The sequence below is a fragment of the Arachis stenosperma genome, chromosome 1 (genome assembly GCF_014773155.1).
Source record: "Arachis stenosperma cultivar V10309 chromosome 1, arast.V10309.gnm1.PFL2, whole genome shotgun sequence".
NCBI classification, from domain to species: Eukaryota; Viridiplantae; Streptophyta; class Magnoliopsida; order Fabales; family Fabaceae; genus Arachis; species Arachis stenosperma.
Genome location: NC_080377.1, coordinates 120,434,785 through 120,450,158, shown reverse-complemented (window position 1 = coordinate 120,450,158; position 15,374 = coordinate 120,434,785). Strand labels below are relative to the sequence as shown.

The window sequence follows — 15,374 nt, the reverse complement described above, 5'->3', positions numbered from 1 at the left end:
TTTATAACTGAGAGTCGTTAGATGAAAATTTAGTCAAATAATTTAATAGCCTTCAACTATCAACTTCACCTGAAATTAACTACACCTAAATTTTCACCGATAAATTTATAATTAATAAAATTTTTTAACTTTTTATTTAATAAATACAAAATAAATATATTAAAATTTTAAATTTTTTATATTTTAATAAACAAATTTTCAATTTGTAATTTTGACATGTACTTTTAAAACATAAGATAGATAAATCAATAAAAATTAGGCATCATGTCAAAATCTTTTTCTCTGAAAAGATAATAATTAATTTTATTTATAACCAGTTAATACTTTTTTAAATTTATCCTTTTTTTTTCCAATAACAACTCAAATTCTTAATTATTGTTTATTTTTTATGTGAGGATTAGTTAAATAAATTGTATTTTAAATCCTATAAAAGTAATAACTTTTAATTATGTTATATATACATAAAAAATTGTCTACTAAATCAATTTTTTGTATAAAATATAAAATTAATTAATATATGTATTTTTACACAAATACAAATTAATTATTTTAGTGACTAAGTTTTGTAGGTAGATATTTTTTTTACCATTGGTTGCCCTATTCAAAATTCAGACTCAGTTTCATTGATTTGAGAAAAGTAGTTGAGCATTTGTCATGAAAAAGACGAAAAATGAAAGTTCTCTATTGCTATTGTACCATGTATAGTTTTTCATTGACCATTTTTGTATTTAAAAAGATAAGACAAAATAAGGAAAACAGAAAGAAAAAATTTATTGACAGAGAGAGAAGAAGTGTTAAAAGGAAAAAAAAATAGAAAGAAAAAGACTAATAAAAAGGATGAAGAGTAAAATATCTACAATGAGAAAAAAGAAGAATAACAATTGATGCGAAATGAGAGAGAGCACAAAATAAAATTAAAAGAACCAAATCAAGCCTAAAATGATTTATAAATAAAACTTTAAATTGAAAATCACAAATATTTCAGCAGAAGATTTGGTATGCATTTCATATTAAAAATAGAATGTTGATATCGAAAATCAAATATTGAAACAACTTTGTTAGGTAGATAATTACTTTTGTGAATAATGTAAATAATAGGGTTTAAAATTAGTCTAATAAAGTAAAAATATACTAAATCTCTCAAATTATCCACCTAAATTTTAATATTAAGGTAACTATCTGCACATCTAGTAAATTAAACATTCGATATATCCATTGTTTTTATTATTTAGTATTTTTATTGTCTATAAAAATACAAAAATATAACATTAAAAATAAAGTTTATAATAACTAAGAGATTAGGAGACACAATAAAATGAAAACATATCATATGCATATATATTGACATTATTTTTTGAATTGATTGCTTGAGATGAATGTATGGATTGAGTGTGTTGAGGAAATAATTAATAAAATTATGAAAGAATAAAAAAAAATAAAAAATTTTTATTGTTATGTTGTTGTTGTATATGGGAGAATAATGCTATCTATTTATATTAATTATTAAATTGATTTTAAATTTTAAAATAAGATAAAATAACCAGAATTTCTAGTTTGTTAGAGAAAGATAATTATAATTAACTTAAAAAGATAAATATAAAGAGAAAGATAAGATAACAAATAAAAATAACACAAAAATTTAATATGTTCTGCAAGCTGATGGATACAAGATGTTAATAATCTACTTGGATAAGTTCCGATGAAATAGTTGAGAAAGATGTGTGTGGCGCCGTGATGCAGAAACATAACAGGAGATGCCATTCTTGAGGGAGAGAAAGCGATTTTCTGAGGAAAAGATAAGCATAACTAACTTAGAAAAGATAAGCGTAACAAATTTTATTTTTAGAAAAAAAAAAATAACACAAGAATTTAATAATAATAAGATTAGATGTAAATTATGATAAGAAACTATCAAAATTAAAATCATCCTTCGAACGAAAATACCCTTCTCCCTTCCCCCCAAAATCAACTACCATCATCACCACCAGAACAGAAGCCTACATCCAAACAGAACCACCACCACCACCACCAATATCATTATGGTCATCATCATCTTCATTAGAACTTTCTCCAAAATCAACCAAAATCAACTAGAAGTCTAAGCTGAACAAGAACCCACCACCACCACCACGATGATGATGATTATCATCATCATCAGAAAATTCAAACAATATGCATTTTGAACAATAATCAACAAATTCAGCAACAACAAGATTTCAAATTCAAATTTCAGCAACAACAATATTCCACAACAAATTTCACAAAAATTAAAAAAATTTACAAAAAATCCAATTCACAAAAGAAGAAGAAGCTGGTGGTGGTGCAGTGTGGCAGGACGGCAGGACGGCGAAGAAGAAGCTGGTGGTGGTGCGGTGGTGCGGTGCGGTACGATACGACAGAACGGCAGGACGACGGTATGGTGGTGCGGTGGTGTGGCGATATGGCGGTCTCCCTTCTCTCCCCCCTCCTCCCCCTTTTTTTGCGCCCCTTTCTCTCTCTCTCCACCCCCTTCTCTCCACCTCTTATGTATTCCTTTCTTTTTTCTTTTTTTATTTATTTTATTTTATATTTTTTTAGGAGGAATAATTTAATAATAAAAAAATAAAATTGGTAAAAAAGACGATTTTAAAACAAACTAAAATTTTGAGGGATCATTTTGTAGCAAAAAAAATTAGGGACGAAATCGATTTTTGACTTTTATATTGGAGACCAAAATTATACTTAACCCTATTAAATATTTTAACTTCTATTTTGGAGGGAAAATAAAATGAATGTAGAAATGACACCTCATTCTAATAATTTGGAGGCCAAATCCAATTTTAAATTATGAAGGACAGGAGATGTAACTTCATTGTTATTTAGTCTTCAAAATTAAAGAAGAGGGGGAACACTTAGTGAGTGTTTGTTTTAAGGAATTTCAATTTATTATTGTGAATTATCCATGGAGATACATTATTCCCATCGTCATTTTTTAATTTTTAAAACTTAATTTATAGAAATTATTTCTTGTATAAAAAATAAAATTTTATTCATCATATTCAGAAAGATTGGTATTTGATATTCACATGTTAAGAAAAATTTGTTTGCCAAATTACTAATAATATATATATATATATTATATATATATATATATTTATAATATATATATATATATAAAAGTTATTATGATGTTTCGTTTCAAAGAGTTTCTCATTTTATTGATGTTTGAGTTATTTTAAAAATTAAAAATCTATTCCTACTAAAATAAGCGTATCCTAATTTATTTTTGAAAATATTAAAACTAATTTTTAACTATTTATAATACTAGATAAATAATTTTTTTTTTACAATACTCTCAAATATAATATTCCTAAAAATATAATTTATTACAATATTCATCCCTTTTTGAAAAGATTAGGATTTTTTTTTGTCACGAGGATTGAGTATTTGAGTGGTGAGCCCATGAAAAGTAAAAAAATTAACCCACCATCAAAGGCTTCGGGCTCTGGGTAGCCACAGAATGAGGCCCATACAGTTTATAGTCATCCAAAATAGTGAAATAAAAATATAAAATATCAACCAAAAGCACCGTAGTATTATTTCAGATTTCATTTGTTCTGCTAAGCTCAATGGACTTTTAAGTTCTAAATTATCAATCCAAACAACGTTCTATATTTTTTTTATTCATTTGCATGCATAATTCCAATCTATAAGAAGAAAATATTAGAGTAAAATTTTCAAATGGTTCTTGATTTTATATTTCAAAAAAGAATCAAAACCAACATTAAATTTTTTTTTTTTTAGATTTTCAATTTTGATTTCAGTTTTCAAAATTGTTCTAATAAAAAAATTCATACTGTTATATATTTTTTCTATATTATTATTAAATGTGTACTTTAACTTATAGCATTAGATAACACAAATCACCATCATAAGTTTTGGTTTCTCACTAAACCTAAAAGCATTATGAAGAATAAAAGAAATGGACTCTGATTGGGCTAAAAGGTGGAGGGAGGAGGAGGGGCCCTCACTTGATTGGGTCTCCCACGCCCTACACGACGGTCCCAGCAGCCTGATAGAGTCAATAGTTAAAAACGCAAAATGTCACACATTTTCTCATATAACTTAGGCCATGGGCTATAATAATAAAAGCTAAGGTAAGCTATTGTGGTCCGTTCTGATTTCTGAATGACCGCAATCTCACGGTGTGAAGGAGAGAAAGAGAAAAATCATAGTATAAGGAATCTTCGAAATTTCAAACTTCAATTTCAAACCAAACAAACAGAACCAAAAACAAAAAAATAAATAATAATAATGAGAATAATAATAATGGACCTAAGGAGTCCAAATTGGGAATCCAAAAGAATTGCCCTATTTTAAAAACCTTATCTGGTGAACAAGTACGCGAACCATAAGGCACAACACAACACAACAACATAACCCTAGAAAGAAAATTAGGAAAACTCCAAAGGTCCAATTAGCTTCTCGGGTTCGTTCCAACAAGCCCAATCTTCATCTCTCTCCGGTGAGCCCTCTCTCTCTCTCTCTGCAAAACCCTAGATCTCACTCCGACCGCCCTGAAGCTCGGATTCCGAGCTTCTTTTCGTTCCAGATCAGCGCTTTCTTTGTCAGATTCCCTTCGCGCAGCTGGTAGATCGCAAACCCTAACTTTTCGATTCGTTCGTATTTTGTGTTTTTTCCTAGCTGTCGCTTCTTTTGCTTGTGACTCTCCTCACGAATCGGTTGTTTCGTTTTCCTCGTTAATCAATTTTTCCCTATCTAGTATGGTTTCGGAAAATCGAAGCTTTTCGGTTTTATTGTCTCGTCTAGTTTCAGCGCGTAGCTGGATTTGTTTGTTTCTGTGATTAAATTCTTGGATCTGGGTTGCTCGAGACCGCGATTTCGTTTATTTGAAATTTTGTTTATACTAGTTTATATATGTATTATTTATACTTTCTTCATTAGTACTTGCTAGCCCAGTGAAGATCTAGTGTTCCAGTTTTAAAGTTTGACTTTTTTGGGCTGTGTGTGTAATGTTTGATCGAGATTCTGCAATGGACCTCTTACAGTAAAGTTTGCTGGGGTTCTGTTCTGTTGTGTTCATATTATTCTTATTGTTATATTATTTAATGTTTCTATGGGCCGACCCGACCTAACTATGGGCCCAAGTATACTTGGGTTCGTAGATAGTGGTCAAATTTCAGCGTATACCAGGCTTAATGTTATTCTCTTCTGATGTTTGAAGCTGGTATTCAGTTTGTGACCATATTTGACATACTTTAAGCTTTTATCAAACATGAAGATAAACTTGAATAGAGGAGGGGAACGGGTATTAGTTCGGTAATACCCGTTGGGCCTTCTTGGCAAAGTAAAGATGAAGTACATGTCATGAATAATATGAGGAAGTATCTATATCCTTCCTCGTAGTTCATGATAGCAAAGTAATGATGCTCTAAATGCATTGCCAATAGGCCGTTTTGTCCATCTTGGTATTTCTGTTTTTTGTTTTTGCTTGTGCACACCTCATTTGGAATTGTCCATTTTCTGAAATAGACTTACACGAGTACACCTGCACATGCCACCTAAATGGAAGTGAAGAGAGGAGAGCAAACTTCCAGTACTTGTTTGCACTATGCAGGAATAGTTTTGTGAATCACTTCTAATATTGAGTTGTTTGTATTATGCCTTGTATTTTTAAGATACGGGTGAATACATAATTACTATTCATTTTTATTGTTAATTCAGTGGATAGGATGTATGTAAAATTGGTCTTTCTTCCTTTTCCTCAACTTCATCTTTCTCCAATCTGCATCAGAGTTGTTTGCATCTTGCATAAATTGTGATGCATGGTTCTATGCTAAAGATGTACATGTGGTGCTAATTACCTTTTGGGTTGATTTACACTTTCCTGAACCTTGCAGTGTAAACATGCGTGCTTTTATTTCATTACTCATATGCCGGACATTCATGTGGAAAGATACGATTCATTCTTGTGTTTGTTTAAGACTGTATATGTTCAATGGGAATTTTGATCCCTGATGCCTTAGTAAAATCATGATAATGCATTCTTCATCTCTTCACTACCATAAAGTATTAACTATGCCGACCTTTAATTAGCAATCTTTTCTTATTCTTAATGCAGGGAGATACCTATCAAAACAAGATGACAACTCTTGAAAAAGACACAGTGGCGGAGACCCCTGATGTGAAAAGTGAGTCCGTCAATGCTGATCCTCAACCTATCAATGATCTGGCTAAATCCAAAACTCAGCCTGAAAGCACTGTGGAAGATTCCGAGCCTCAGCCCAACAAGGATCTCTCGGATTCCAAAACAGAGCCGGAGAAAGTACTTCCTGCATCCGAAAGCCAGGTCACCAGTGATGATGCAAATACAGAAGTATTACCTAACTCCGAATCGGACAACACCAAAGAACCTTTGAACAATGAGCCTGAGAAAACTGAAGCACTACCCAACAACCAGTTAGGTGATACTGGGCCCCCGGACACTAATCAACCTGTAGACACCCAGGTACCACTTAACAATACGTCAGTCAACTCTGAAGCTACTCCTGAGGCACCAACCACAAATGAGCAGGTTGATTCTGAGGCAATTGCAAGCAATGGCGTGGCTCATTCTGAAACACAGACCAGTAATGATGTCACTGAAACACAGCCCATTGATGAGGTGACACAGCGCATTGATGATGTGACTTTCTCTGAAACACAGCGCATTGATGAGGTGACTTTCTCTGAAACACAGCACACGGAGGTTATTTTCTCTGAGACTCAGCAAAGCAATGAAGTTATGTCTGAAAAACAGCAAAGCAATGAAGTTGTCATTTCTGAAACTCAGCCCAGCAGTGAGGTTGTCATGTCTGACACGCAGCCTAGCAGTGACTTAGTAGCCCCTGAGACACAGCCCAGCAATGAGGCAGCCATTCACGAAGCACATGCTGGCCATGATGTGGTAATGTCAGAAGCTATACCTGAACATGAGTTGACCAATTCCACAACTGATCCCAACAACCAGCTCTCCCTTCCAGAAAATCTTCCTGATCATCATCAATTCACTGATCTCCACATGATTCCAGAAGACCACTTGCCTCAACCTGAACCACTACCACATTCCGAACCTCTTCCTAGTAATGAACCACTATCAGACAGTCATCTTGCAGACATCAAACCAATACCTGAAGATCACCTGGCCCACTATGATACTCTGCCCAACAATCATCTGCACCATTCTGAGGAACTGTCCAACCACCAGCTAGCTAACTCTGAAGCACTGTCCCATGATCAGCTAGACAATTCCCAAATGATACCTCACTATGAGATGACAAATAACGAAACGCTGCATGACAATCGGGTAGTCGGTTCTCAAGCACACTATGAGATTGTTAATGCTAACATACCAAGCTATGAGATTGTAAATGCTGAAACTCCACTGAACCATGAGGAACATACACCAGAAACACAGCCAAGCAAGAGGAGAAAAAAGAAATCTATAGTCTGGGAACACTTCACCATAGAAAATGTCAGTGCTGGATGTAGAAGGGCATGCTGCAAGCAATGCAAACAAAGTTTTGCATACAGTACTGGTTCAAAAGTTGCTGGGACAAGCCACCTTAAACGCCATATTGCCAAGGGAACATGTCCAGGGCTTCTGCGTAACCAGGATCCGAACCAGGTGACTCCATATACTCCACGATCGAGGGGTGGTGGTTCTGGCAATACTACCAATACACCGAAGCGGCGTTATAGGTCGCCTAGCACTCCTTACATCCTTTTTGATCAGGATCGGTGCCGCCATGAGATTGCTAGAATGATCATTATGCATGATTACCCCCTTCACATGGTTGAACATCCGGGTTTTGTTGCATTTGTTCAAAATCTGCAACCCCAGTTCAACATGGTGACCTTCAACACTGTTCAAGGAGACTGTGTGGCAACATACTTGATGGAAAAGCAAAACCTTATGAAGTATTTTGAGGGATTACCTGGACGTGTATGTCTGACGCTGGATGTTTGGACTTCCTCCCAATCTGTGGGGTATGTGTTTATTACAGGACATTTTGTTGACAGTGATTGGAAGTTGCAGAGGAGAATTCTCAATGTTGTGATGGAACCATACCCTGATTCTGACACTGCCCTTAGCCATGCTGTAGCTGTATGCCTTTCTGATTGGAGTTTGGAGGGCAGGCTGTTTTCTATCACATGTAATAAGACTCTGAGTGAAGCTGCTCTTGAAAATCTCAGAACTTTACTTTCTGTGAAGAATCCACTTATCCTCAACGGTCAGTTGCTGGTTGGAAATTGCGTTGCTCGCACTTTAAGCAATGTTGCAGATGATTTGTTGAACTCTGCGCAAGGCATAGTTAATAAAATCCGGGACAGTGTAAAGTATGTGAAAACATCAGAATCTCATGAGGAGAAATTCCTGGAGCTTAAGCAGCAACTTCAGGTGCCTAGTGAAAGGAGCCTTTTTATTGATGATCGAACCCAATGGAACACAACTTATCAGATGCTGGTGGCGGCTTCGGAGCTAAAGGAAGTGTTTTCTTGTTTGGACACATCTGATCCTGATTACAAGGGGGCTCCATCGATGCAGGACTGGAAGCTGATTGAGACCCTTTGCACATACTTGAAGCCCCTTTTTGATGCAACAAACATTCTTACCACAACACCTCATCCCACTCCAATTACCTTCTTTCATGAGGTTTGGAAATTGCAGTTGGATCTATCTCGTGCTGTTATGAACGAGGATCCTTTCATTAGCAACCTTACTAAATCTATGCAAGAGAAGATTGATAAATACTGGAGAGATACTAGTCTGATTTTGGCACTTGCAGTAGTAATGGATCCTCGCTTCAAGATGAAGCTTGTTGAGTTCAGTTTCACAAAGATCTATGGTGATGATGCTCATGTGTATGTCAAGATCGTTGATGACGGCATACACGAGCTGTTTCATGAGTACGTGACCCTTCCCTTGCCTCTAACACCAGCATATGCAGAAGAAGGAAATGGTAATGCAAAGGCGGATGGATCCCCTGGAGGAACTCTGTTGTCTGATAATGGTCTTACAGATTTTGATGTCTATATCATGGAAACCACCAGCCATCAGATGAAGTCTGAATTGGACCAGTATCTGGAAGAATCACTGTTGCCGCGTGTTCCAGACTTTGATGTGTTGGGCTGGTGGAAGCTAAACAAGCTCAAGTACCCTACACTTTCCAAAATGGCCCGAGACATACTGTCAGTCCCAGTTTCTAGTGTTCCGGCTGAGTCCGTGTTTGACACAAAAGGCAAAGAAATGGATCAGTACCGGAGTTCTCTGCGACCAGAGACAGTGGAAGCCCTTGTTTGTGCTAAGGACTGGATGCAGTATGGCGCTGCCGAATCTTCCAATGCCCTTGTGAAAATGGAGTTCTAGATGTGTAGGTAGTTGTACTGTGTATGATGGTAGGTTCCGCTGTTTTCTCGTAGTACCTAGTTTATGGGTTAGGCGGTCGCTCTCGGTGTAACATTCTGAGTTGTGATTTGGATAACTGGACGTGAATATTTTTAAATTCTAGAGTATCTACGTTTCATGATGCTAGTATATTATTGAACCAGCCTTTTCGTAATGTATCAATGCTAGTTCCGAAACTGGTTCCCCCCCCCCCCCCCCCCCCCTCTTTTCTCTTCCTTTTCACTCGCAGGTGTATGTTATGTTGCATTTGCATAACAGTATTCCTACCACCACCTGTATTACTTGGTATTATTTAGTCGCCTCCCTGTGTCTTCTAATCTTTGGATCACTACTTAATATGACGATATACAATACAGTAGCATTAGAGAATGCCAGTCTAATGTACTTCTCTAGTCATCACGAGTCGTTACTAAAATTTTTACTTTTTTTTTTATCAAATATTTGGTAACTTAAATTAAAAATAATTTTTTTAGGTATTTTCTCTAATTTAAAAAAGTTGCAAATACAAGTGTGTGTTTTTTATGATTTATTAAACACAGAATAAGATAGTCACCAAAAAAAAAAACACAAAATAAGATGCTTGTTTGAAAAATACTAGTATCTTTTTCAAAAAAATTATTAAATCAAGCAGTGACTATTATATTTTAGAGCAGAAGAATGAATAGTTGGGAGGAACATAAAAGTTTCAGTCAATGGGTTTGTTTGAAGGTTATTTTGGATGTTAATAGATCAAGCAAGATTTTTTTTTTTTGTTCAATGAATTGGACAACTTTCAATCTTAAGTTATACATTCACACACACCACACTCACGCACACACATGATATTTTCTTTTAAGTTTGTATTAGATGAAGCTCAAATTTGAGACCTCTTAATAAGAAAAGAGAACACATGCCAGTTGAGCTAAAGCTCATTGGCGATGAAGAAAGATCCTTTAGCTTCAGCCCACGTAAAAAGATGAGTAAAGTATTTGGGAAATGATATTTTGGGCCAATCCAAACTTGTTATCTGATTGTTTGTGTCTGATTCAAAGCTGGTTACCACAAAATAAGCAGAAAAGTAATGCGAAGAGGCCCTTTCCTTTCCAATGAAATTTTGCAAATGACATGTCCTAAAACTTTAATATCATGGGACAGTACTGCAACACTGCATATAAGATCCCTCCATTGGCCTAACTTCAACAAGGAGATGAAGTAGACTGGGCTACCCACTTTGGCAGCTTCTATTGGCACACAAATCATAATTAATGCCCATGAGCTGTTTGGTTAAATGCCTCCATTTTCCAAGACCAAAAAAAAAAAAGCCTCCATTTCCCAAATATGAGGCTATCTTGAAACTTGAATCGTCCCCAGCCTTTCCTTCCTTCCTTCTATACATCCATGTTGATATTCTAGTTGCATTTTTACTTTCAACTCTTTTAAGGCCCAAATCAAGAATCGCCATTACGAATTCACTCAGCTATTGTAAAGATCTATGACTTCAAGCAGCTTGTTTCCATTACTTATTATTTATTAACAATCAAATCAATACTTATTGTACAATGTTAGTTGCTGAGTCACGCAATGATTCAACAGCTTTAGGTGCTATGCCGATTGAGTAGAGTGTGGCTTTCAAACTAGTTCTCGCCTTCTTTAAGTTTAGAAAAGCAACTATGAATAAAATTCATATTAGTTTTTTTGCTGGAGTTTGAATTATACACACATCTCAACTTGCATATGAAAAGCAATCAACATTGATAACAGGTTTTCCGTAGCGCTTCTATTTAGAATTGATGTTCACATGGACCTCGTAAGTTCATTGGTTCTTTGCCACTCACAAAATGATTCTTTCTTTGTTATTCTTCTTCTTTTCTTTAATGTTTTCAATGCTAATCATCTAACAAGCATAATTCATAACAACATGAAATGCTGCTATGAAAATTGTGTTTGTACAGGTAATTTTTCATTATTATGCAGTTGAGATAATATTAGCATCATGAGAAGCAATTCATGCTATCAGCCTATCAGTATCACGAAGTTAAAAATGGCACTGTATTATCGTTGATGAATTACTTAGTACAATAATTTTAAAAATTTGGCGTAATTAGTAGGCCGCTACTTGTTTTCTTTATTTGATTTACTTTGGCATCAGCACTCACATGAATATAGGATCAATCAGAATCAAAAAGAAGGAAGTAAGCATATAGAAACATGTGTTTTTATTTCCATCCAAATTCGAAAGCATAGCCAACAGCTTCTAACTAACGATGAATGGGAAATGAGGGGGGAGTTCTTGTTACAATTACAACACTATCCTCTCTATATCTAGCAAAACAAATTCCTACACCCCCTCAGAATTCTCTTCAAATATTCCATATGTATGATATAACCTAGCTAAACTGCCAACAAAACAGAACAAGACTCATAGCTCCACCACAACATGGTGAGTGCTTTGTCCCTCCTTTGGCAAATGATCAATGTTGAAAGTCACCAACCCAGAATCACTGTCATACTCGAAATCCACAGCATTTGTTCCCAACACGCACCTCTTTGGTTTGGTCGACGAATAAGCCCCAAACTTGCCACACCCTTTAACCTCCATCCGAACCACCCCAACCAACCCACCGTCTCCGCCTTTCACCTCATAGGCCAGTTCCTCAATGGCCCCTCCCGCATTGAACATTTCAATGAGCCCAAGAGGAGCAAAACTGTACCCAGAAGCCAAAACCTTCACAGGCATTACAACAAACACGTCGTGTTCCAACACCTTCAGGGATACTGGCAGAGCCACATTGTAAGGAAGCACCACCAGCTGCTTGGAGTGGTGGCGATAGAGGGCGCAATCACCATTCCACTCGGCGTCACCAGCGGCGGCAGCAGCCTCCGAGATAAGGTGGACATCACGGCCTCTAACATATCCAGTGATGGCATCGGACGTTGTTTGGTGGAACGCGTTCTTCCTCTCTACGGTGCTCCATGCTGCTCCCTGGCAGTTATACACTCCAAGCACCCCACCGCACTTGTTCATGTTCCATATCTTCAGCAGGCTTACCCCATCACGGGCCGGGTCCGTGAACAAGCAGTCTTTGGTGGGCCTTCCAGGTAGACGGGCCCGCAACACAGATCCATCTGGCAACACCATCTTTCTCAAGAGGTCAAAGTTGTGCTTTCCTGGAGCGTCACTAACATAAATGGGCCCACCGCTTATGGCCCGGGCCGAGCCATGATACTCAGCTGCAGGATGTTGAGAGTGGAACATGTCCCAATCTGGCTGCATAATCTCTCCAAGGAAGATGCTATTGTACGCCACAGACGCAATGTGTATGGTATGCGAAATCGGATCCCGCGGGTAGAAATCATCCGAAGCCCTCACCACTGCCGTCTGTTTCGAGCTGCATTACCACCATAACAAAAACTCCATCAATCAATAAAAATAAAATAAAGTAAAATTGAGTGCACGGAATAGTTAGTTACCAGTAGAGCGCATCAGTATTGTGGCTCATGCAGGCGATGCATCCATTGTCAGGGAAGTTTCTGGCGATTGAAGCGTCCAGGGCCTGATGGTATTGTCTAGTGAGCTCAACCCTTCCGCCCAGGCCCGCGCCAAGGGTTTCTAATATGCACTGCACGTCCACCTTAACGCCGTCAATACCCGCAGACGCCAGATAACTGTGCAACTGGTCATAGAAAGTAAAGACGTTCTTGGGGTTGACCAGGCCCAAGCCGTGTACGGCCATGGCATCAGTCTTCCACGTGGGCTCGTTCTCCACCACACCTTTGGACACCATCGGGTACTTCATGACGGACCCGTACTCCTCCATCTCCTTCACACCGGGCCTGACTCCGCCCCAGTAACCAGTAATAGCGTGCCAAACGTAGACGTATTTGAGCCCGTGCTGCTTCTTGGCGATATCCACAATGCTCTTGATCCCTAATTTCGGATCTTCTTTGTTCTGAAACTTTTCATTCTCTTTGATTCCTGTCAGCCTCTTCACCGATGAGTTTGCCGCCTCATGCGAGTCACCTCCCACGGACTGCCACCCGTCGTCGATGATAACGAACTTCGGCGGCGCACCTCCCGCCGCCAGGGACTGGATCCCGGCCTCCACGCCTTCCTGCGTCACCTCCTGGTAGAAAGCGTCCCACGTGCACCACCCGAAGAAATCCACGATTCCTGGAAGCTTCTTCTCGTGGCGCATGCGGAAAGTATTCAGGTGATTCTTCACGGCCTTGAATGCGTCGTGGACGATGGCGAAGGGGTCGGTGCCGGCACTGATGAAGAGCGCGTGGCTAAACGACGAATCGCCGCTCTCGATGCAAAGCTCGAGCTCGTCGCGGTCGTTGCCTTGAAGGCACGCTCTGAAGCTTCCTTCAATGAGAGGGAGGAAGACGGTGTAGATGATCTGGTTATTCTCGTCGCCGTCGTCGGATTCGAGGTGGGAACCGTCCTTGGTCTCAACGAGAAGGAATTGAGTTTCCAATGGAATGTCTCTTCCTTTGTCTCCCATCTTCTGAGCCATCCACCATAGCTTGAAGCGGAAGCACGCCATGAAACGAATGTCCCTAAAGGAGCCGATCGAAACGACATGGCTGCTGTCGTTTTGATCGAATTGCGCTCCAAGGAACACTCCATCCACGGGGCCGGACGACACCGCTGACGTCTCAATGACGTTTTCCGGCACCCCCGTGAGAATGGTCCGGTCCTTCACGATCAGGTTCCGGTCCGAAACCCGAACCGTCGGTTTGATCGTCATTTCCTCTACCTCTGCTTCCTGGTACCTTGTCTGTAATATTCAATCAATTAAACCAAGGTACGTAGATTGTGAAATACTGAAATCAGAGACTGGATTTTAGCTTTTACCTTAAAAGAAGAAGAATGTGTGTGTGTTCTAATTGGCGAAAAAGGATAAGAAGATGATGCTGTTATTCTTGTTGGATGAAGAAGGAGAGTATTAGATTTGTGCCTGAAATAATGGTGACAATGAGAAGGAGTGCTTGTTGAGAAGAATGTGTGTGGATGTGGAGAAAGAGTTGGGGATTTGGCGTTATTTATAGTAAGGGAGGAAGAACTATAGAATGATGGATTGAACACCATTGTTAACATGCTTCTTCTGATTGGCTTTCTCGTCAGACAAACGCCAATCATAGTCTCTTTAACTCAGCGCTGTTAATTTAGTTTAAAAATACTATTAATTAATTATTGCTTCTGGGCCTGTTGGGTTTGACGTTGAATCGGGTTGCTACGTAGGATCCACGCCGGAAAACCCACTTTCTTGCCCCCACAGACTTGTCGTTACTCGTTACCTACGTGTCAAAAAATATCTTGTAATTTCTCACGCGACGTTTCAAGGAGCTTCCATCAAATTCAGGTAACTCGATTACTTCGACACGTGTAATATCACCGTTGGGTTAATTTTATAAGTCACGTACTCACGTTTCTCTGCGCGAACCCGCCAAATGGGAAAGAAAATGTAGAACCGTATCCCGTATCCGTATGCGTATAGTGTTGGAATAGTATCGCTCAGCTTGAGAAACTCAATTACACTTGCGCGTTACTTGGACGGGGATGTTAATTTGTGGGTTAAGCATTCCAATTTCCAATTAATTTAACAGGAGGATTTGCATTGAAATGCTATGACTAATGAGCATTCTTGTCGTGGTAGCCATCTCTGTGAATTGGATGTTTTAGTTTATTTATTGATTAAGTAATTATTAAGAGAACAGGGTCAGGGTTTTAATATTAATTTGCGTGGCATCTTAAAATTGTGAAACAACAACTAAGCAGGTAATTATTGGAGTCATGACCCGAGGCATTACGCCCATCTCCAATAATTAGGGGGATGCCACGAACTAGTTTGATTGTGATAGGCCATTGCATTGATGGATACGTATTTGGACTTTGGCTAATTAAAAAATGGTGTTATTACGGTCTAGCGCATTGAGCTGGACC

At 38.1% G+C, this 15,374-nt stretch overlaps 2 protein-coding genes across 3 annotated transcripts; one reads left to right on the top strand and one right to left on the bottom strand.

The window, feature by feature from the left end:
• Positions 1-4,337: 4,337 nt before the first annotated feature.
• Positions 4,338-9,602, top strand: LOC130968946 (zinc finger BED domain-containing protein DAYSLEEPER). 2 transcript variants are annotated; one of them, XM_057894477.1, is made up of 2 exons: positions 4,338-4,504; positions 6,122-9,602. In XM_057894477.1, the coding sequence occupies exon 2, from the start codon at positions 6,143-6,145 to the stop codon at positions 9,407-9,409; it is 3,267 nt and encodes a 1,088-aa protein (XP_057750460.1). In that variant the 5' UTR covers positions 4,338-4,504; positions 6,122-6,142; the 3' UTR covers positions 9,410-9,602. The 2 variants fall into 2 exon arrangements, with proteins under 2 accessions (XP_057750460.1, XP_057750452.1); XM_057894469.1 differs by having other exon boundaries at positions 4,380-4,629.
• A 2,000-nt stretch (positions 9,603-11,602) lies between these two features.
• On the bottom strand, positions 11,603-14,526 carry LOC130968937 (probable galactinol--sucrose galactosyltransferase 6). Its single transcript, XM_057894459.1, has 3 exons — positions 14,286-14,526; positions 12,899-14,208; positions 11,603-12,816 (listed from the first exon to the last, which is right to left on the bottom strand). The coding sequence occupies exons 1-3, from the start codon at positions 14,517-14,519 to the stop codon at positions 11,847-11,849; spliced, it is 2,514 nt and encodes an 837-aa protein (XP_057750442.1). The 5' UTR covers positions 14,520-14,526; the 3' UTR covers positions 11,603-11,846.
• Between the last annotated feature and the right edge of the window lie 848 nt (positions 14,527-15,374).

Excerpts from the sequence above, each read along its gene's own strand:
- LOC130968946 (XM_057894477.1), top strand. The coding sequence starts at position 6,143 with ATGACAACTCTTGAAAAAGACACAGTGGCGGAGACCCCTGATGTGAAA.
- LOC130968937 (XM_057894459.1), bottom strand. The coding sequence starts at position 14,519 with ATGGTGTTCAATCCATCATTCTATAGTTCTTCCTCCCTTACTATAAAT. Across the intron at positions 14,209-14,285 it reads CACATTCTTCTTCTTTTAAG|ACAAGGTACCAGGAAGCAGA; the intron begins GTAAAAGCTAAA and ends TGAATATTACAG. Across the intron at positions 12,817-12,898 it reads AATACTGATGCGCTCTACTG|CTCGAAACAGACGGCAGTGG; the intron begins GTAACTAACTAT and ends GTGGTAATGCAG.